The sequence below is a fragment of the Equus asinus genome, chromosome 1 (assembly GCF_041296235.1).
Source record: "Equus asinus isolate D_3611 breed Donkey chromosome 1, EquAss-T2T_v2, whole genome shotgun sequence".
Classification (NCBI taxonomy): domain Eukaryota; kingdom Metazoa; phylum Chordata; class Mammalia; order Perissodactyla; family Equidae; genus Equus; species Equus asinus.
This window is the reverse complement of record NC_091790.1, coordinates 187230921-187255184: the sequence shown is the minus strand read 5'-3', so window position 1 is coordinate 187255184 and position 24264 is coordinate 187230921. Positions and strand designations below refer to the sequence as shown.

Below are 24264 nucleotides of genomic sequence, written 5' to 3'. Positions count from 1 at the left end.
TGTCACCAAGAATCCCAGATCATTTACTTACCAAACATTTCCATTTTGCTACACCATATTTCCCAAAGCAGACATTTTATTCCTTATCAGAAAGGAACTGGTATAAGACAAAGAAACCAACCTAAATGCAGCTCAAAAAAAAACCCCAAAAATACAAAAAAAAAAAAACCCACACTATCTTTCACGTATTAATTTGAAATTTGAACCATATGAAACTATTGTTTTTATAAGTCAAAAACGATCAAATATTGGCTGTTTCTTATGGTTCAATCTAATAGTTTTAGGAGCACATCTGAAAGCTTCGATGCACCTAGGACATCATAGTGCTGTTTGTAGAACAATCTGGCCTTTATAGAACCCTGTGTATTAACTGCATCAGAGAAATTAGGAACAGTTTTACTAGCAGAATATAATAACATAATATGTGTATGTGATATAAAACCACAAGTATGTGACCCCCAAGGATTTTGTTCACAACAATCCTGTTAAACATAAACTTGATAATGTTATCCATTCAACTTGTGTTTACAGCATGACACCAGCCACCTCAGGGGACACAAGTAGAGATGATGGCTTAGACTGCTCTTCATGCAAAAAAGGATGGGGGCTAGGGGGAGAGAGTGTGGGACATACAAGGGAGAATACAGGGAATCCACGCAAGGCTCAGGGCTATAGTGAAGGTTTGGAGGAGTCTTAGGGGATCCCTAGGAAAAACAGAATCTCTGATCCTAGCTTCAGCAGAGAAGACTAAGACATTTTTTGGCTCCCTACAGCTCAGCTTTGCCACTGACTGACGGCCTCAGGGCTATTGACAGTTTGGTATTTAAGACAGACTTCCAGAGAAAGCTGCATCACAGAGCAAAGCCAAGTGCCAGGAGCAAGAACACTTTCTTTTCCCTTAACTCCTCAGCCTGTAGCTAATCAACAGTGATCAAATCAGGCAATCAAAAATGCCCATTCTTAAAATCAGTTTGCTAACATAATATTGATCCAACCTATTCAGGTGCCCCTTATCCCTCAGGAAACCCAATACCTATAATGCAGACTCAGCATGCTCTCACCATTAAAAAAAGGATGCCGTCTACCTCCACTCTCCCTTCATTACTGCCAGGGTTATTGCATGTTTTTATTTAATAAACCTTCATCAGCTCAAATGAAGGGTTGTTATTAGTTGAGCTAACAGCCAAATGATAATGCTCCAGAGAGATATCAGTGCTTGTTGGTGCATTAACAGAGAGAGGAGAAGGGCTGAGGTCAAGCATGTGTCAATGTAAATGAGGCGATATTAGGTACTAAAGGCTTAATGCAATAGACTGCCTGGGAGATAATGGAATTTACAGGATAAAGCAAATGAGATGAAGTTATTGATAAGTGAAAGAAGGCGGGGGGCCTCTAAGATAAAGTGCTGTCAAAGAAAAGGCCTTTTACTTGTGAATTTCTTCTTTAAAGTATCTTCAAATTTATCTGAGAAAACAAAACTCAAAAGAGATCAAATGTGACTTCTAGCTTCATGCAAGAGCTCATCCCATTACTGCTGTTAAATACAGACTTGTTCTAAAACCATATCATTTTATTAAGCTATTCTTAAGCTTTCTTCAGGGTTCTCCTTTTTCTGTTTTTTTTTTTTTTTCGCTTTTTTCTTAAACATCAGGGCATTCTACCACAAAAAGTTCCCATAGTTTATTAAAGCATAAGTCATCTTTTTTTTTGCCTCTTGTAAAGTAGAAGCAGGTCTTCTAAGAGATTTCATCAACCCATTCCTCACAGAATGACAGTGTCTGAGGAATGACATGCAAGAATTTTCTATTTTAAAGGGCCTTTAAAGGTTGTAAACACTGAGGTCCCACCCCAATTTTACAGATAAAAAAAAGTAAAGCCCCAAAATATACCTTTTTTCTTAACATTTATTTTTCTTCCAAATTAGAAAAGTAATACATGCTCAGTCAAGAAGACTTGAAAAACCCAGGAAATCACAAAGGAAAATGATGATCCATATTCTCACTAATCAGGCATAATAATATTTTAACCTGACTCCTCCCAATCATTTTTCCAAAGTTTTTACAAAAATATTGTTATTTTTAAACATGCTTTTTTCACCTGGCAAGTACATTGGGGACATCTGCCCATTACTAAATATATGATTTTTAGTGTTTCCATACTAGTCCAGAACATGAGTATTCCACAAATGATTTAAACCAATTCCCTAAACTTAATTGCTATTTTTTTACTTTCATAAAACTGACTGTGATAATTATCCTTGTATACATATTTTTTAACACATAATAATTAAAATTCTTAATTCTTCCCTTAACATAACATTCTAGAGGCAAAAATCCAAGTCCAAAGTTACACACATATTTAGGGCTTATCCAAATTAAGAGCCTTATTTGTTTTAAATGGACTTAGCTCTGTTCACAATTACTTTCCTAATGAAATTAAACTATACCTAACACCTTATGAGAAAGATAAGAATTGCAATTGCTTATGGAAAAGTTCACCAAAAAATCCTTCTTTGTTCCTAATCTTATGATCCCTTCAATTCTCAGTTCCCATCAGTGTTCCATCAAGAGAGCATTAAAACCTAGATTTCTACTCCAAAATACAAAAGAAGAGACCACTAGGAAAGACATTCTCAATTAACAAGTGTCCCAAAGTCCTTTACCTTTGTCATCTTATTTGTTATTCTGGGACAAGAAAAAGTTACAGAACAACTCTCAAGAGCTGGCAAAGGAGGTCTCTGAAAATCACTTCACATTCACTCTTCAATCAAGACAATTTCCCCCACACTCTGCAAGAGCCCCAAATCCATCAGAAACGCTCAGCACTTACATAGCTCTCTACTAACATGAACGATTAAAATCCCACAAAGGAATGTGAGAAGAATATGGCTTTTTTCATTTTAAAAGCTAGGCAACCACAAGTAATTAGTATTGGACTGCATCTCAGAGAAAATAGACTTCTTTAACAAGCTCCTCCTATCTTGTCAAGCCAAGCGAAAGCTACTGATCAGCATTCTCAGACCATCATCAAGCTGCGATAGAGGGCTCCCATCAACAACATGGTTGTCACCTGCCACAATTTACACATATAGAGGGTCCCCATCTGACCACAGACCACCAATCAAAACCTGTTCAGGCAAGTCCATATGCAAGGCTGAAACCAGAAATAGGATGAAAGATGTCAGCAAAGAATTTGCATACTATTTTTTACTTAGATCATTCCTTCTACAGACTGAAGTGTGTAAACACACGCTCAGGCACACATACACACAGTTAATATGATTAAAACAACATGTATGTATTAGTGATGGTAGCATCAAGACAGAAATGCTGCTTAATGTAAACAAGCCTGAGACTACTGCTTTTTCTTTTTACCTGGCACTGGATGATGATGATGATGATGTTGATACCTATGCCATATTAAATCTGCATAATGCTCTATATTTTACAAAGCACTTTACCCATATAAAATCTCACTTTTATGCTCACAACCATTCTATAATGCAGATAGAGTATTTGTATATCCATCTCTACAAAACAGGGCCCTACTATAAAACAGGGAGAGAAAGTGATTTATTTGCCTAAGCTCACAGAACTGGTGAGTTGTTGGGTCAGGACTAGAATTAAGAACACCTGGCTTTTAAACCCATTTTGTTTGCACTATACCACACTGTACCCAGACACCACTTGTCAATAAATAAATTTGTGCCCCAGTTTCAGTCCATTAAGACCCGGCAATAAGTCATAGAAGAACACACAGCAAAGATGCAGGAACCAGAGCAGCAAGATGACAGCTCTGAAGAGTTCCAAGTCAGCCTAAACCTGGAGAGCATCTAATTTAACCATTTAAACTCTTTTTGACCAAATAATCAGGCTATAAAATCAGAATAAAAGCCAAATACTCATCAGCTCTTTCCCAAAACTGCCAATAGAGGATGGCAACAAAGCAACTTTAGTTGAACAACATTTCTATGTAAATGTGAATATCATCATAGGATGTCTGTTCTACGCAAGTACTTGGTTTCTAACTACTTGGAACTGGTGTCAAATGAAGTCAAAGACAATTCGTTTTGCTCTATTTGCACAGCACAAGCTATACCCTACACCAGTGGTTCCAAATTGGTCTGCATGTTGGAATCACCTGGAGAACATCAAAACTTACCAAAGCTGGTGTCCCACCTCCAGACATTTTGATTTACTCAGTGTGGGGTGTGACCTGGGCTTTAGAATTCTTGAAGGATCGCCAAGGTGCAAACAAGTTTGGGAATCACTGCCCCAAAGCCAAGGGAGCCAACTGAAAACTGCTGAACTTTAAGAGGTTTAGTGTAAAAAAAAAAAACCTAGAATTTCTATTTGCTTTGAAAGGAAAAAGGCAAATGAAGAGCAGATAAAAGAGCAAAACAAAAGAGAATAACCCCATGCCTATCAAACAGCGTGCCTTTTAGAAAGCCCAGCCTTCAAAAATAAATATAAACAAAAAGGGCAGTGAGCAGCAAGAAAAAGAGTTACTACAAAGCCCTGTACTTTTAGGAGAAAAATAAAGCTGCCTCACTAAGACTACTCACGTAATTTTGGACACAAAAGCCATGTTTACGCATTCAGTAACTTTATTTTCAGCTTTCTCTAAATCTTTTGGAAAGGAGATCAGAGGTAGGTGTCTGAGGGAAGGAAGGGGTTCCAAATGCAGCTGGAAGCAGCCATAGCTGAGCACTCTATTTAAATAGCAAACCATTCTACCCCTCCCCCACCTCCAGCCCCAGTATTCCTGGTCCCCCTTGTTGTTGTACTGATTGTGGTATGAGGTACTGTTTATTTGTTAATCATCTTTCTCTCCCAACTAGCACGTAAGCTCTTTCAAGGTTAAGGCCACCTTCACAGATACATACAACAACAACAAAAGTGACCAACAATGATATCATCACATTCGTCTATCAAAATATGTGCCAGATTCTTTCCTGATAAATTATTAGTAGAGAATACCGGCATCGGTCTTTCAAATCAATATTTTACACTAGGAACAGATGGGCTTTAACGGTCGCTATTTCATTATTGATCACTGATATATTTTTTATCATGTTGTAGAGAAATCTATATGGAATATTGAAACGTTTTTGCAGGGTCACCGAACCACTTTCAAGTTAAGTCCAATAAATTCACTAGAATGTTCCACCTCCTCATATTTATAGAGTTTTCTCCTCAACACCATTCTCTAAGTCATGATGAGAAAGAAACCTTGTGAGATCTCAGAAACTTTAGAGCCAGATAAAAGAGATGTGCCTTTTGGCCCCTTTTTTCCTACTTGTACATTACTCATTTGATAAAAGATGCATGATCACCCCTTACCTGCCCCAAAGGATGAGAAAATAAGAATTAGCCTATTTGCTAATGATATGATTTTACTGGCACAAATAAGAGCAACCTCACTGATCCACTGGTGCTGCCATCTAAGTACTGACAGAAAAAAATATCTTAACATCAACTACACTAACACTAAAATCAAGATTTGTGATAAAGCACCTTCCAATAGTGAACTGGCTTATATCTAATTACAATACCCAGCAGACTTACACATTTAGTTACCAAAGTGCAGATTTTGCAAGAAGCTGATCTTGGATAGTTTACCAACAAATTACATTGCTTATAATTAGAAAGCCAACAGGTATCCTACAAACATTTACTTGATGTGGGCTGAGGAGGCATTTGATAGCACAGAACCTGAAATGTGTCCATGCCAAATCCCAAAAATATGGTATAGAACTTTGGGGTCTTGATCATCCACCTGTGCATGTGTTAGAGCAGACTAGACACGTTTTCTGAGAAAAATCCTCTGTCCACAAGAATTTCTTTGCCTGTATAAAATGAGGGCTAGCCTTTCGTTCAGACAGATGTCCATGTTGGGCAAGAAGAAAGGGAATCAAAAATGCTTAACCTAGCCAGCCCTACTTCAACCTTTTTATCAGCTCAAAGCAAGTCCACCTCTGACCAGTTTTTGAGATTATAACACGGGAGCAATCACCATATCCTTTCTCCAGTATCAGTAAAAATAACCAATTAACTATATATAATATTTCTAAGCCCTTATTATGTATAGTAGGCATACTTTACATACATAGCTTAATATCTCATTTAATCCTTTCAACAACCCCTGGGGATATATATTACACATTCTTAACTCCAACTTTCAGCAAAGTCAAATTAAACAATTAGCCCCAAGCCATCCAGCTGGTAAAAGTCAAAGCTGGGACTCAAGCACAGGTCCATCTGACCCACACTAAGACCCATGCTGACATTCAAACCTTGAATGTTGTCCAACAATCGCCAAGGATCTTGTAAACTGAAAATATTATACTCATTTTTATTACAGGATCTTAGAAAACTATGGAATTAAATCGCTGCATTACTATCTTTATCCCAGACGTGGCCACATTTTCACCGTGTATGTGAAATAACTCCAGTACGCCATTCTCTCAGCAAAGCTCTCTGGGAAGAAGGCAGCTACATAAACATAAGTTATTATTATAATTATCATAATAATCCTTATTTGAGTATACAGCTATGGATTCTTTTTGAAAAGGTATATAAATAAAAAGAGACAATATGATTAAGAGACATTCAAAATCTCTACAATCTCAGGAGGACTTAGAAATGAAAAAATTATTTTAGTCATAAGCCTCGCAACTGTCAGCTAACGTGCTCCAAAACGACTTGCACTGGCTGGGTTTCCACCGATTGAATGCAATTATGAATTGACTTCTATGGGTTGATAAATCACAACTTGTGTAAGTGGTTTTCAAAGCTCATCTGTGCAATTTTAGTTTGATACAAACTTCCACACAAATTTTCCTTAACAAAAAAAGTTCATAAAAATATTACCCATCATGAAATACCTTCCTGGATAGCTCATGCCACAGGGAAGAAGCTGTTATTCTTATATTAATAATTCTTCCCAGAATTAATCAGTCGTTGTACATTAGAACCAGCAGCTGGAGTGTTTTGAGTGATAATGAAACCTGTAACAAGGCATCTTCAGCCGTCTTTTCAAGACAATAAGGGAATTAAAATTTCAATTTAAATGCAGAGGTTTGAAACACGCTTCACTGGCAAAATTACTTCAATTAATGTGAGTGGAATACAAAGGACAGACTGCAGAAATGTGATGCAGCAACCAGAAATTATGTCATTAATGTGCTTGCATCCACCAGCACAATGACTGCAAAGGTCTCATTTAAACCATACGTATCACAAAGCTACAGGCTACAATATTAATCAAGACTCTGATTTCAATGTGACGGACACAGGCTTCTTGTTGGATCATTTTTAGCTTTTCATAAGCTAACAGCAGCTGTTTACCTTGAAGAAGGAAACAAAAGGCCATGCCTATTTGCAGACAGGCCCTGTCATGACAATTTAATTATTTTATGCAGTACGCAGGTTATCATATCAAAAGAAGAAATAAATATCCCATCTAGAAGCCACATCTATAGCTATCAGACCAGTCTGATGGTGAAGTAGGAATCGCAGGAGCTGACAAGAGCCATGGGTCACCACTGATTTATTTACTCTGGATTTATTAACCTGAGTAGGGATTAATTTACTGGGCATCTGCACCTGCCTGAAAATGGAAATGCAAAATCTTTTGATAAACAAATGCAAGGAAATCAGAGGGTTTTGAAAGACTAGATTGCTTTGTCTTCACTTTCCTCTGATGTCTTTTTAGCAAAGCTTTCCATTTGGACTCTTGAGATGGCCTTAAGTAGATTTTACTTCTAACAGCACATAACCATAGGGAAAGAAAATGTGATCATTTTTTCATATGACGTCTGATGAAAGAGCAATTATAGACCTTACTATTCACTCTTGTAGACAAAAGGCCAAATAAGAATATTTCCAACCTTTTAAGCACACCTTAAAGCCTACCTCCATGAAATCTTCACTGTATGTTAGGGCATGCCAACTCCCCAGATCATACAAAGCAACTACCTCATCTGGAAAAGGGGGATAATGTCAGAAATCTCTCTCACACAGGGTTGTTGAGAGAAGTGGGTTAACAAATGTTAACATACTTAAAATGGTCCCAGCACATAGTGAGTGCTCAATACATATTAGCTATTAGCACTATTGTTTTTGTTGTCCGTTTAAATATTGCAAAAAGGAAAGGTTAGAAACTAGAGAACCTTGCCAAAAAAAAAAAAAAACGGAAGGAAAAACAGACCAGAGCTCCAAGAGAGGAAATGCCCTTTTCTCTATACTGGCATGGGTCTTTCACATAGTTATCCGTTTGGCTAATGATCTGTGAACTCTGACTACGTGAGGTGCACTATGCTAAGCACAGGGCAGACAAAAATAGGTAAGATACAGGCCCTGTCCTCAATGACCTATCTTATACACAAAAGCAATTATATTATGATGAACTACCTGCAGCTTATGGAACCATAAAGAAATGTGGCTACTCATGTTAAATATTCTTACCACAATAAAAAAAAATACACAATAATTTTTTTTTGAAAAAAAGGATGAGAAAACCATCTAATTGAATTACCTGGGACATTCATAGACTTGATGAAATTTGAGCCAAGTCTTAAAGAATAAATCGTCATTTTCCAGGCAGACAGGATTGGGATTAGGTTCAGGGAAATACATGATCAATTAAAAAAGAAAAATCTATCGCATCCCTATACAGCAGCAACAAATAAGGAGAAACTGTAATTAACAAAGAGCTACTGTTTTAAAAAGCCACAAAAAAATATGATTCCCAGAAATAAAACTAAGACAATATATGTAGTACCCTATGGAATACATTACTAAGCATTCTTATAAAAGGACATTCATGAAGACTTCAATAAATGAGAGACACATCCTCTTCCCTGGAAGAACTCTACCAAAAAGATGAACTTCTCTTAAATCTAATCAAAATCCCATCACATTTTTTGTGGAACTTAACAAGCTGATACTAAAATTCCTATGGAAGAGTAAAGAGCCAAGAATAGCACAGACAATTCTGAACAGCAAGGTGAAGAAATATCTTCATCTGCTATCAAGACATATAATAACATTATAGTAAGTAAAACAGCATGGTTTTGGTGCAGATATACAGGAGACCAACTGAACAAAATAAAGAGCTCAGAAACACACCCATGCATATGTGAAAACTTGGTATGTAACCAAGCTAGCAATATAAATCAGTAGGAAATGGATTCAACAATTGGTTGGAGCCAAGCAGCTGTTTAAAGATAAAATTAGATCCCTAGTTCACACCATATATGAAAACAGATTCTAAATGAGTTAAAGAAGACAACATAGGAGACTCTCTTTATGATATTGGGATAGAAAATTTCTTAAAATAAAAGTCACATAACATAAAGGAAAATGAAAGAGAAATTTTATTGCATTAAATTTTAAAATTTCCTTATAACCAAAGACACCAAAAACAAAGTAATAAAGCTACACCACCAACCGGGAGAAGATATTTACAATCCATCTAACGGACAGAGGATTAGTATCCAGAACATACAAAAGAACTACAAATAGAAAAAAGGAACTTCTGGGAAATGTATCTCATATGCTCACCTTTTTCTGGAGGTGACTGCTCTTCCTCCCCACCCCACTCACCAGGCCCCTCACCCCCGCAACCACAAAATTTTAGTTAGAACTGACAATCATAGCACCCAAGCTGGCCCAGTCTAGATCCTACCCCTGCTACCCCTGCACTTTTGAATTAGCAAAAAAAGGTTATTTTCCTCTGCAAAGCTCGAAAGATGTAGGCCACAGCCTCCACTCCTCCCTCTCCTCAAACACCCAAACCCAGCGCACAGGTGGAAGGAAGAGTCCCTAGGAGAACAAGGAAGACGACATGAGGAAAGAACACACAGGTGGCACCCCACATCTACTCCCATCCTTTTAGCAGACTGGGTACAGGAGTAAAGCAGTTCTTTTACCTAAGCTAGCTAGAGTGGAATTTCTGTAATTTGCAACCAAGGACTTAAAGAAGTATTTAATAAGGTCCTTAAGAAAGTAAGTAAAAAAAAAAGGGCCGTATTCATTATTGATTAGCTCTTAAGTAAATAAATTAGCCCCTAAGTAATAAAACCATAAAACAAAAATCTGAAATCCTAAAATGAACATAACACAGAAATAAATTCTAACAACCTATTTTTAATATATAGCATTTACTTAAAAGCAGGCCCACAACAAAAAACCATGATTCAAATAGATGTGTATATGATACACCAACATATATAATCTTATCTATTCTGATTGCTGAGTCTTGGTAATTTAGCACATATATGCAATTCTAATGCACAAACCAACAGTAAAGCTGAAAGGTGATTAATTTTTTTGTCAAACACCCTATAGTCATTATTATGGATGATGTCACTATGAACAGGATACTGAAAATAACCTACTCTTTTGCGACTCTCAAGAGCAGAGCGTTATTAACCTCATTCCACTGTGGAAACTGACTATTCACCCCTATCACACAACCAGATTTTAATATACAATAGATTGTCACAGCACATCTCACCTCTTGGTTATCAAACCTCCTTAAAAGCTTCTTACAAAGAACTTACAGAAAAATTCTTCTTGAAAGTTTCAATGAACTAAAACCACTTAGAGGATTTAACCTGTTTCTCCCACCAATTCCTCTCAGTGTTTTTTCCAATGTTACAGCCAATCTAATTCGGTGAAACAGGTAAGGCATTTTCACCTACCGTGAAAAAGAAAACCCACATACAGTCTATCTATTACTGAGAGTTTCTGCAGTCCCCAGACAACTGCGAATGAGAAGGAAGAGGGGTGCTGGTGTGGAAAGAGGAGGGAGATAGAGCCGCCCTAAGAGCCTGAGGCCCTGAGAAAGTTAGGGTCATTAGAGAGCAAGATGAGTATTTTCATTTTTCACTCATTTTCTTGACACTCAGTCACATGCACCACCAGTTGCAAACTTCTCTGAATTTTCATTTCAAATTCACAAAGTAGCAGAATGGATGAAGATAGAGGCTAAAGGCTAGGCTGTAGAGTAGTCTTGCTTGACAATATTACTTCCAGAATTATTCCAAAAACATTATTTTCTTTCTTATCAATTTAAAGGAAAAAACAAAGCCCTAATATAAAAATTCCTTCAAAGAATTTGTGGAACATCAAGTTTATAAATCTAAAGTTCTCTCTCATGCAAATTTCTTTCTTTAACATGGGATTCATTAACTTTAGGTTCCTCTGAAGCTAAAAAAAAAACCTCTCATTACCATTCCAACACGATTTAAGTACTGTTTTCTTAACATTATACTTCTTGCCATTGTTACAAAGGCAGACAATACATAAATAATAATAATCTACCATTTCAAACACTGGAATTAGGACGAGAACTAGCCAGGCTACACCTGCAAGGGCTCGTGAATTCCAAGTGGGCAGTTTGTAATGTGCTCCATGAATTAAAGAATTCAGAGAGAACAAAGGGAAGTGCTTTTATATCTCAGCAGAAACGACCATTGGAGCAGACTGATCTCTCACCAGCATGTCGGTGGCGCTGAGATAGTGCTTGCTAACCATGCACTGTTCCAGCTTTTGAGGCACTTGCTTGATATTCTCAATTTCATCCAGCAGGTTCAGGACATGCTTATGTTCAATTCCCTCAATCCACAATTTCCGAAGCTCATCCCGTTTGCAGTGCAACAGCATCTTGCATGAAAGCAGATTCTCTTTTACCTACAACAAAACAGATTCAATCTTAGGTCAGTCCAAAGTCTTGCCAGCCTAAACCCCTAATCTGGTTAGTATTCTTCATTGGTACTACTGTAAGTGACACTTTCTAATTCCCACTCTCTCTTATTCCCTTTGCTTGGTCTGCTTGCAAAAGTCTAATCCTGGTTCTGATGCTGACTCACTTGGGTGCATCTCTGCCTCTCTATGTTTATATTTTCTCTCCTGTGAAATGAGAAAACTACTCCTAACCCACCTTTGAGTCAATCTAGAAAAAATTACTTAGAATATAAAACACTCTGAAAACAGGAAGTACCACACTGATGTTAACATATCTAAAAGGGACTGATATGAGAGTCCACATTATCATTCCTTCCCCATTCTTCCTTGCATAGTTCCTATTCAGCTGATAGGTCACTTGGTCAGTCCCTCTAGATAGAGAGCTTCAGCTGAAGTTTACAACCAAGGAACTAGGCATTCATTTCAACTGACTAAAATGAAAATGAGCTCAGTTTCCAGAAAGAGTAGACACATCCAGAGATAATCTCAAAATAAAAGGAATTAGGGCATACCAAGGATTTTTCTTTTTTGCCAGGTATTCTGATTTTTCGGTTTTAAATAAGATCATTGCAAGCATCTCATAGATCTCACACTTTAGTGAGCAGCACAAGCACAGACTGACAAAATAGAAGGAGGTGGAGAGCTGCAGCGAGGGATGGAGTCAATGTACATTATAAATATATCTTCATTTTCTACTAATTAAAAATTTTCAATTTTTACAACATAAAAAAATAAAAAGAGGGGCCGGCCCTGTGGCCGAGTGGTTAAGTTTGCATGCTCGGCTTTGGTAGCCCAGAGTTTCAGCTGGCTCGGATCCTGGGCCGGACATGGCACCACTCATCAGGCCATGCTGAGGCGGTGTCCCACGTACCGCAACTAGAAGGACCCACAACTAAAAATATACAACTATGTACCAGAGGGCTTTGGGGAGAAAAAGAAAAAAATAAAATCTTTAAAAATAAATAAATAAATAAATAAATAATAAAAAAATTAAAAGAGTCATGACCTTTCACAATTCATAGAACTACCATCGTATACTTTTGACATTCCTTACATGTATTTTTACTTAAACTAGAATTTAAGTCTACAGTTTCGTGTTTGGTTTTGTTTGAGGTAAAATTTATGCATGAATACATCTCAAGTATACCATTTGATGAGTTTTAGCAAATGCAGACACCCGTATAATCCAAACCTCCATCAATATATAGGACATTTCCATCACTCTAGAAAGTCTATCATATTTTTGACAATTGCAAACCTGTCTTCTTCTTCTACAAGATTTGGTGTGGAGGTGCACATACTCACTGACACTATACTCCTGATGATTACAAAACTGAATTTCAATATTTTTCCAACAAACATGCAAAATATGAAGATACAATGCTAAGATTAGGTTTCTTGAGAAAGTATCTAATCTATTCCCACAACTTAGGACAACACTTATATCATACTTATATAAAACTCTCCAACATAAAAAGCCCTGAATAACAGGATTTTGGAATCTCTCTTGATGGGCATGGTAGAATGATTATTGGCTTTTTGGGGCACATCCCTCTGAAAATCTTTTGAAGATGGTCCTAATTACCTCTGTTCCTTCCTATAATCCCAACGTGATAGCAAAAGAATTTTTTTTTTTTTTAGCATAAAACACCAAGAAAAGAGAAAGAGAAGAGAGAACAAAATTTTAGAAGCTGGCGAAAAGATGAATGATGGGTAACTAAATTAGCAGAGCAGAGAAATCCGAAAATCTTAGCAAGCAGTGGGGTTTGCTAACACCGAAAAGGAGACATGAAGAATATTAAAAGCAGGAGTACGAGGTTACAACTTTCTATAAGGAGTATTTTGAGCCCTAGATCCTCATCAAACCACATGGACAGGTAATTCCCTCCCCCTAACACTGGCCAATTAGAAGGTTTATGATCTGAAGAAACTGCAGGATCTGGACCAGGAAATACCAGGCACGGCTGAGGGGAGGGTGTGATGCCCTGGACAGAAAACAGGAGGATGACATCAAAGTGGGCCTACAGAACAGTAATATCCTCCACCTCCTTCCAGGGTTGGCTCCAATAACACTGAGCTTGACTTTTAGCCCCAACGCAGGAAAATTACAGCTTTCCCCTGGGAAAAGTAACCAAGTGAAAAGACTATAGACAGTGATATCTCAGGTTTCACCAGGAAACTGCTGGGTCCCTGCCAATCATCTCTAGACAAGTCCCATAACATGCTTGGAGCTTCCAATCAGCTTTGTAGCGCCTCTCTCTTACACACAGAGAGTCAGCCAAAGGTCACCAGACAGTCAAGGAAAGTCTGTAATATGGAAAGACAGGAATCAAAACAAACAAAAAGAAAAAGGTAGTGGAGAGGAGGAAGGGACAAACTATGCAGCAAACAGTTTTTTAAAAAAAAACTATAATATCCTTAGGAAAAGTAACATATTACATCAATGAAACAAGAACAGGATGCTATAAAAAATTCAGACAATGAAAAATAGCTCTTGGAAATTAAAAATATTATAGAAAAAAATCAAAGAGTAAAACACAAAAACAAAATATAGGAAAAAGGAGATCAAAGAAAATGAGGGGATTGATCCAAGAGGTCCAATACTTGCCAAATAGGAGTTCTGGGGGAGGAAAAATGAAAAAAAAAAAAAAAAAAGGAGAAAAATACCAATAAAATAATAAAAGAAAATTACCCAGAACAAAAGACATGAATTTTCAGATTGAAAAGGCACACCAAGTGTTCAAGACAATGGAGTGAAAATAAGACCCAGCCCAGGCATGCTACCATGACATGTAAGAACACAAAAGATAAAGAAACAATTTCTTAAAAGCTTTCAAAGGGGGGTAAAAAGAAAATAGGACCTATACAAAAGATTGTGAATCAGAATGCATCAGATTTTTCTCAATAGCAACACTAAAAGCTACAAGACAAAGGAATAACATATCTCCAAAATCCTAAGAGAGAATTATTTCCCAGGAAAACTATCAATCAAGTATGAGGAAAGCATAAAGACATTTTCTGACTGCAAGATCTCAAAAAATAAATCTTATATGCACCATATCTCAGGAAAATACTGAAGAATGTGCTCCATCAATACAAAGGAAAACAAAAGAGAAAAAACCCAGGACCCAGGAAAGGGGAGGTGTGTGGGGAGTAGGGGGTTCCGATGCAGGAGAAAGGCAACAGGATTATTCAATCATTGATTCCAAGGAAAACAGCAACAAAATTGCACAAGCAAAAATAGCAGCTGGGGATGGCTTCCATGGAAATATGTATATACTCATAATAATGTAAGCACTATCTATTTAACCAAACCAAGAACTAGGATACAGCTCTCCTGGAGAGCACCAGGGAAGATGATGGGGTGGGGTGGAGGAAAGAGTGACAGAGGAACTACATCTTCATCTTCCATAGCTGGAAGTTCATATGCAATGTCTAAGATAGAAAATTCAAGAAAAAACCAGTATAAGCATATTACTTAGAAATATAGAAACAGGACTATCTGGGGAAAAAACAACTAAAAGAGCAAAAGTCAGTGTCTCTGAAGTGTTGGAATTGGGATTGAAGTAGGACAAGGCAGGGGAGTGCTGGTTTTTATCAGCATTTGTGGTATTATTTGATTTTTTAATCATATTTCTCAAGGCCATTCCTCAATCCTCTTGGAGTTCTTGGTCTCTGGGTTAAGAACTCTAGCTATTAAATCCATTCTATTTTAAATATTAGTTAAAGTCTGTTAGAATTAGATTTCTGATATTCTATTCACATCACCTTGGGTCTATAAATCTCAGCTTTTTCCTCTGTGGGTAATGGTTACTATGGAAACAGTAAAAATAAATTTTATGTCATATAACACCCAACTAGGCTCTTGATCAAGGGAATGGGGAAAAACTTACAGAGTGTCAGTAAAGTTTAGCAAACTCCCTTCTGATGGGAAAACGACCATTATGGCATTTCACATCAGGATATACACAATGTAATCAGCTCACCTCTCAGTTTTGCTTACTACATGGAGGAAAAATGAAAAAGAAGGTAGAATTTGGGAGTAGGGTGTGAGGGAGATGGGATTGGCCTGTGTGGAATATGAACATCACCAAAATTACTCCCAAAACAGAGTTAACCAAAGCTGCAGACATAAGAAGCTACAAGAACGCTTAATACTAAACTGCCCTGAGGTTTCAGCTTTTTGCTTAGAAAGTTACAGTTAAGAAGAAATGCTATTTTAAAACGTAGGGGATGGGAGAAATACTAGTCAGCAATAAAAGAGAAGAAATATGAAGAATCTCAACAACATTACGCTGAGCAAAAGAAGCCATATGCAAAAGAATACATACTGTGTGAAGTTCTAGAACAAGCAGGTATAACCCATAATGACAGAATTCAAATCATTAGTTGCTTGGAGCAGGAAGGGGGTAGGAGGAGGAACTGACCACAAAGAAGCAGGAGGGAACTCTCTGGGGTGACAGTAACACATTCACAGATATATACATTTGCCAAAATTCATTGAACTGTACTCTAAAAATACTGCCTTTTATCGTATATAAATTATAGCTCAGTAAATATGATTTATTTAAACAGAGAGGAAAGAAACAGGGCTATGTCCAGCAATGAATAATAACATCTAAAAGTGAGAAAGGTACCAAATTACATCCAAACATTTATTTCTCAAATGTCTGTTCTACTTTTATAAATGTACTGACAGTACTTTAATTCCATTCTATTTAATTTATCAGGACAATTAAGATTGAAAAATTATGTTACTCTCTCTTTTTCTTCCTTAAATAAATCCATGAAGAGCCAAACTGTTCAAATCATGACATCAAAACCCAAGTACAGAAATCCTTCCCCAAACACAAGTTCCCTTTGCTTCCTTGGAATTCTAGTAACTCCACAGTTGCTTCCAGTCACCTGTTCAGCAATCCAAGAATTTCAGTTTCAATATACAAGAACTGCAAGTCACTCCAATCAGAGACTATTAGAAAAAGAGAAAGTAAGGAAAACAGGGCCCAAGAGACTATTCTGAAATGGATACGTGAGATGATAGAGAAAGCAGAGAAACAGAGATTTTTGCAACCCTGCCTTGGGAAAGACGAAGAGAGAAGGAAAACTAACTGAGGCCTCTGAACAACACTGTTGCAGGATTTGTGAGAAGAGCCACAGAGATATATGTTAGAGAGGTGGACAGATACCAGCATGGGGGAGGTGGTGGAAAGCCGTAAGTTTTAAGTCATAAAATGAGAAAAGCACCAAATTTGCATCAAGAATAAAAAGGGAAGGGGAATGCCTTTGAGTGTGCATCTTATCTGTAATAAAGTACAACAGACGTGCAAGTGCCTCACTGAAACTGTAGACTGGAAATATCCTGAAAAGTTCCCCATGAGTAAGGGATGGTAAATGGAAATTAACATAACAGTCAAATTATTCTAATTCTCCAACATCACTCTGATACCAAAGCCTGACAAGGACAGTACGAAAAAGGAGAACTACAGGCCAATATCGCTGATGAACATAGATGCAAAAATTCTCAAGAAAATTTTGGCAACCAGAATTCAGCAATACATCAAAAGGACCATACATCACAATCAAGTGGGATTCATACCAGGGACACAGGGATGGTTCAACATCCGCAAATCAACCAATGTGATACACCACATCAATAAAGTGAGGAATCAAAACCACAAGATCATCTCAATAGATGCAAAGAAAGCATTTGACAAGATCCAACAGACATTTATGATAAAAACTCTTAACAAAATGGGGATAGAAGGAAATTACCTCAACATTATAAAGCCCATATATGACAAACCCACAGCCAACACCATATTCAATGGGCAAAAACTGAGCGCCATCCCCCTGAGAACAGGAACAAGACAAGGATGCCCACTATCACCACTCTTATTCAACATAGTACTGGAGGTTTTGGCCAGAGCAATTAGGCAAGAGAAAGGAAGAAAAGGAATCCAAATAGGGAGTGAAGAAGTGAAACTCTTGCTGTTTGCAGACAACATGAAAACCCCAAAACATCCATCGGAAAACTAATAGAAATAATTAACAACTACAGTAAAGTTGCAGGGTACAGAATCAACTTACAAAAATCATTTGCTTTTCTATACTCCAAGAACAAACTTACAGAAAGAGAACTCGAGAATACAATTCCATCTGCAATTGCAACTAAAAGAATAAAGTACCTAGGAATAAATTTAACCAAGGAGGTGAAGGACTTATACAATGAAAACTATAAGCCATTACTGAGAGAAACTGATAATGACTTAAAGAAATGGAAAGAGATTCCTTGCTCACGGATCGGAAGAATAAACATAGTTAAAATGTCCATACTACTCAAAGCAATCTACAGATTCAATGCAATCCCAATCAGAATCCCGATGACATTCTTCGTGGAAATAGAGCAAAGAATACTAAAATTCATATGGGGCAATCAAAGACCCTGAATTGCTATGGCAATCCTGAGAAAAAAGAACAAAGCTGGAGGTATCACAATCCCTGACTTCAAAACATACTACAAAGCCATAGTGACCAAAACAACATGGTACTGGTACAAAAACAGGCACACAGATCAATGGAACAGAACTGAAAGCCCAGAAATAAAACCACACATCTACGGACAGATAATCCTCAACAAAGGTGCCAAGAACATACAATGGAGAAAAGACAGTCTCTTCAATAAACGGTGTCGGGAAACTGGACAGCCACATGCAAAAGAATGAAGGCAGACCACTATCTCATGCCATACACAAAAATAAACTCAAAATGGATCAAAGACTTGAAGATACATCCTGAAATTATAAAACTCCTGGAAGATAATATTGGTAGTACACTCTTTGACACCAAACTAAAAAGGATCTTTTCAAATACCATGGCCTCTCAGATCATGGCAATAAAAGAAAAAATAAACAAGTGGGAATTCATCAGACTAAAGAGCTTCTGCAAGGCAAAAGAAACTAGGATCAAAACAAGTAGACAACCCACCAATTGGGAGAAAATCTTTTGCAAATCATATATCCGATAAGGGGTTAATCTCCATAATATATAAGGAACTCACACAACTGAACAATAAGAAAACAAACAACTCGATCAAAAAGTGGGCAGAGAAGATGAACAGACATTTTTCCAAAGAAGATATACAGATGGCCAATAAACACATGAAAAGATGTTCAATATCACTAATCATCAGGCAAATGCAAATCAAAACTACACTAAGATACCACCTTACAACTGTTAAAATGGCTACAATCACTAAGACTAAAAATAACAAATGTTGGAGAGGGTGTGGAGAGAAGGGAACCCTCATACACTGCTGGTGGGAATGCAAAGTGGTGCAGCCACTAAGGAAAACAGTATGGAGACTCCTCAAAAAACTAAAAAGAGAACTACCATATGACCCAGCTATCCTACTACTGGGTATCTATCCAAACAATTTGAAATCAATAATCCAAAGTAACATATGCACCCCTATGTTCGTTGCAGCACTATTCACAATAGCCAGTGGAAGCAACCCAAATGCCCACCGACCAATGATTGGATAAAGAAGATGTGGTATATACATACAATGGAATATTACTCAGCCAGAAAAAAAAAGACAAATTCATCCCATTTGCAATAACATGGAAGGACCTAGAGGGAATTATGCTCAGTGAAATAAGCCAGTCTGAGAAAGACAAACACCAGATGATTTCACTCATATGTGGAATATAAACAAGTAGTTGGACAAAGAAAACAGTTCAGTGGTTACCAGGGGAAGGGGGGTGGGGGTGGGCACAGGCAGTGAAGGAGAGCACTTATGTGGTGACAGTCAAGAAATAATGTACAACTGAAATCTCACATTGATGAAAACTATTATGAACTCAATAAAAAAAAAGAAAAAAAATTATTCTAATTCTAAAAGCACAAAAATCACAATATTTTATTTTTATACTAAAAATAAACATACATGTGTTTTCATGAGTATTTTCCTGATGCAAGTGTCCAACCCATTTTCTTCCACAAAGTCTTACAGAAAGTGCCTAGAAAGACTGATCTTCAGAAACACTGTTCACTGTTTTGTTTAAAAGCCCTTTAGAACTAGAGATCATTTTGAAATTACCTTCAAACTTTTATTTCCCATGCTTTTGTTCCCCTAGTTTTTTTAGCTGCTATTCTAAGGTCTTAAATTCTCTGAGAGGCTCCACTCAACCCTTTCCAAGGGCAATACTCTCCTTTTGAGTTGCAGAGCTTGGATACAGCACACAAATACAGACAGAGTGAAACTTAATGGAAAGATTACCTCATAGTTCTTGTGACTGCATTAATGCACTCCAGACTACCGGCTGGATTTTAAATTACAATATCTCATTATTGCCCACTGTTTAGCGTGTCCATTTCTGGACTTTCTTCCCTTTCTCATACAAGCAGCTAGGATTTTCCATCTTATATTTCAGCTATAAATAAGTTCCTACCAAAACCATGTTGTTCTACTCTTTTTTTATATTAATTAAGGTTATTCTTCATTCTAATTCTACCTTTCAAGGTATACTTCCACATAAAAGCCACAGAATTACTTTTAAATGTTAAGTAACGGATGCTGCGTTACTCAATGATTAAGCCCTAACGACTTCACTTGAATAATCATGCATGGTTATTTCCAATTACAGGCAATAAAAATGAGCTAAGAGCTTGATCTAGCACCAACAGGGCAGCCCAAATTGGGGTGAAACGTACAATGTTTGTGTACACATCACAAGAGATACAAGTATCTGTGCTTTCCCTTCAGCCTACGATAAGCAGGAGATGGACTACTTGGTATCTCGAAAGAAACCCAATGTCATCTCACTCGCTTAGCACACCATGGAGGAAACACTCAAATTCACACACCAAGAGGCATCATCTAGACAGCCCGAGTCCCCAACTTGTATCCACTTGTGTTCATCTGTTTTGGTGCTGCTGCTGTAATAGTCATTATAATGAGAGACCCTGGCAAAACCTATGGATTCTGTAGTTTTCTAATGCAAAAATATCTCATTTTGACCAATTTCACAAAGTATTCAAAAATAACAGGATTGCCCAAATATTTTGCTTATTATTCACATTACTTGACTTGAACAATCATCCCTGGTATTTTATTTGCACATTTTTTCTTAATCTAGAAAAAATTTCAAGTGAACTTGACCAGTGTAAAAAAGTTTGGACCATCTGGGAAGTCAAATCTGTCACTCATATTATCCTCCAGGACATAGATTCTACCAATACAACATAAATCCACATATGAAACTAACATCAAAATGGGAAATGTAAACAGTTCTGTGTTCTCAAACTTTTAAAGGCAACAAAAGCCTGAATATGAACATCTTCATCTGTTTTGGTCCCCACTAAAATCGATTCTCAGTATAGTAGTTACAATGGCCCTTTAACAATGTTAGTCACATCATGTCACCCCTGTGCTCGAAGCCTTCCAATGGTTTCCCATCATACTCAGGGGTAAAATCAAAGCCCTTACGGCGTTTGAGACCCTGTATGAGCTGGCCACTCTGCCACACCTCAGCCACCAGCTCTCTCGTCTCTCTCTGGTCCAGCTACTCTCTCCACTTCCCACTTTGCTCCAGGTCCATGGGCCTCCTTGCTGCTTCCCCAAAATTCCAATCACGTTCCTGCTTCTGGATGCTCTTGTATCCGCTATTCCTTCTTCCAGAGGTGCTCTTCCTGACTCCCTCCCTCACCTCCTTTAGGCGGGCTCAAATGCAACCTCAGGGAAGCCCTCCCTGAGCTATCTATTTAAAGCTGCAACTCCCTGTTCTCCCTGCCTTGCTTTTTTTTTTAAGCACAGCACTTATTATCATCTGTTATATCACATCTTACTTAACTTATGGCCTGTCTGTTTTGACTAGAATGTAAACTGCACGAGGACAGGAATTTTTGTCTGTTTTATTCACTTCTATACCCCAAAGCCCAGAGCAATGCTCAGCACAAAACAGACACTTAATACACAGAGACTAAATCAGTGTTGTTAAATACCATCTGTTTGTTTGTTTTTCTGTCTCTTCCCATTAGCAGGTAAGCTCCATGAGGACAGGGACTGGTGTTTTCCATTGATACAGCCCCAGCATCTAAAACAGAACTAGGCATGGAGCTGGCACTCAACAAATATTTGTTGAACGAATGCTCTTTACATTCTTTTGGCAGAGAGCAGAAAGAAAATTTCAACTCAAATCGACACGTTCTCAACATCTTGCTTGGCTCTGAAATAATGCAGTCCTATGATTATTGAATCATCCCTATTTTTACTTTAAAAATGTACACACCTATATTTTGCATATAATCCAAAGGGCAATTTAAAAACAAAAAATAGGCAAAGATTAGTGAGGAAACATCATTTCCTTGGTGATAAGAAATGGACTTTCACAATACAAAATTGTCAAATTATACAATGAAACTAATTCACTTCCATTTTTCCCAACATTTTTTTCTCCCATTTATCAATTATTAAAGGCTTTTTTGAAAATAGTTTTAGCCCTTTCTTTTTCTTCCCAATACTGAAGCTAATTCATAACACAGAATTATGTGACATTTACTTTCTTGACAACTGTCTGATATAATAAACACAAAGTTTCCTTTTTTGGTTTTCTTTTGCTCAAAACTCCAGGATACTTAAAAACGAGGATGGCGAAAGGACTGTGGCTACTAAAGCAAAGGTGAAATAATCAAGATGAGACTCTTTTTCAATACCAGCAGACACTCTTTGTTTGGGCAAAGATGCTATCGACTCAGAGTGATAGGAGTCGGGACAGAAACCACAGCAGTGCTTCCCTTGAGATTAGGACAAAGTACTTTCAGTCAAGCAGACTAATCAGAAAACACAAATACCAAAAGGTCCTTCACCCTTCCTGTGATTCCCCGAGGCAAAGCCAGAAGGTCAGCAGCTCCATACGTTCATTTTCTGACCCCTCTTGAGCTTAGTATATTGGGTCAGAATGGACTACAGTTTACTTTAAATCCAGAGCAACTGATCTATAGCTTTACCTAGTTTCACAGATAAATCCATAGGATGAAGTCACCACTTGTAAAGGCTAAGAATGATAGTATTCCTTTTGAAAATGTCCAGTTAATTTTAAAATGTAAAGAGGTCAGCACATTGCTTCAAAAAAGGTTAAGAGTTTCAGCATTCTTAGAAGAATAATTTATGTATCTGCCTACAAAATCATAATTATAAGGTCTAAAAGACAGGAAGAAAATATGTGAGAATGCCATAAGCACAGCTATTATTGGGTGGGTACAGTCCAAGAAACCTCCTAACCAATCAAATAGCACAGGGCAGTGCATTTCAAATGGTCTGTGCAGCCCTCTGGCCACACAAGTGCTTGTGGGGAAGCCACCGACTGCTAAGGAGGGGACTAAGATAAGGCTCTGAGTCTCACCCCAATACCAAACAAGAAGTGACTGGTATGTTAGGGTTCTGCAAAATATCGTATTTTAAAAGGGGGGGGTTATTATTGTTTAAAAAATGAAAACCAGCAGGAAGGGCTCTAGAGTGAGGGAGACCAGAGTTTAAATCCTAAATTTGTTGAGTGAGGAATAGACATAATCATGCCTGGCAAGGAGTTGGTGCTCAATAAGTGCAGCAATGCTGTTATTTACTAGACAGTACCACCAAAGGATATTAAAGGAGTCGCCTCAAAATACACAGCCAAGAACCACATAACTATGATGTAACAGTTCAAGACCTTTATTTGACCAGTTCATCCCTTGGCCAAATAAAAAATACCCCTTACGAACCCAGTTTACGCATAGGCACTAAAGACATGGTACCCAGGAACCAAGAGATTTTCAAAGACCCTACCATAAGAGGAAGGAAGCAGGGGAGGGCGAGTGGGGGAAGAAAAGGAAGGAAGGAAGGAAAGAGGGAGGAAGAGAGAAGGGAGAAAAAGAGTAAAAGAAAGAGAAAAGAAACAGTTCCAAAATATGAAAAGAAAATTACAAAATAAAAACTAATACATGCTTGTCACTACTAAAGAATGATATTCAAAAATTTCAGTATTCATAAATATTTCATTATATGTTTAAATAGTTTGTAAGTTAGATTTTCTTCACAAAAATTACCCAATACTGAAGCTAATTTGTAAGAATGTACAATGACCACAGAAAAATCACAACCAACTTCACATTAGGTGACATATTCAAAGGTAAAATTTCAAAAAACAAAAAAATGTTCCCACTGCTACAGCAACATACACACACATAACGTGTGATATGAGCACATTAAATACGTTTGATACACTGTGATGGGAGCCTCCACTAGTAAGAGGCCCTAGAGTCTTAAAACAGCTCTCCTCTTTGGTTTGGATTCCTTTCATTCTTCCTCAAGTTGAGGCCATCACCTATGTCATTTCACATTCTCAGACTGCAGTGAGAAGTAACAGCAGAAGCCAAGAGCAAGACCTCGGGGAGGGAAGAAGCAAGCCCAGGTTGCCCTCTCGGCTCCTCTTCAGCCAGGTTTTCCCAATACCTGCATAACTCCTGAAAAGCA

The 24264-nt window shown here is 37.5% G+C and overlaps 1 protein-coding gene across 10 annotated transcripts in view; it reads right to left on the bottom strand.

Moving 5' to 3' along the window:
* The window catches only part of EXOC4 (exocyst complex component 4), a 736472-nt gene that overhangs the window by 689651 nt on the left and 22557 nt on the right, over window positions 1–24264 (bottom strand). For 8 of the 10 annotated variants that reach the window (XM_044746180.2, XM_044746218.2, XM_070513797.1 and 5 more), the window contains exon 3: window positions 11505–11699. The exons of the other annotated variants lie outside the window; for them this stretch is intronic. In XM_044746180.2, coding sequence (XP_044602115.1) covers window positions 11505–11699 — 195 coding nt within the window. The remainder of the gene's footprint in view (window positions 1–11504; window positions 11700–24264) is intronic. 10 annotated transcript variants of the gene reach the window in all.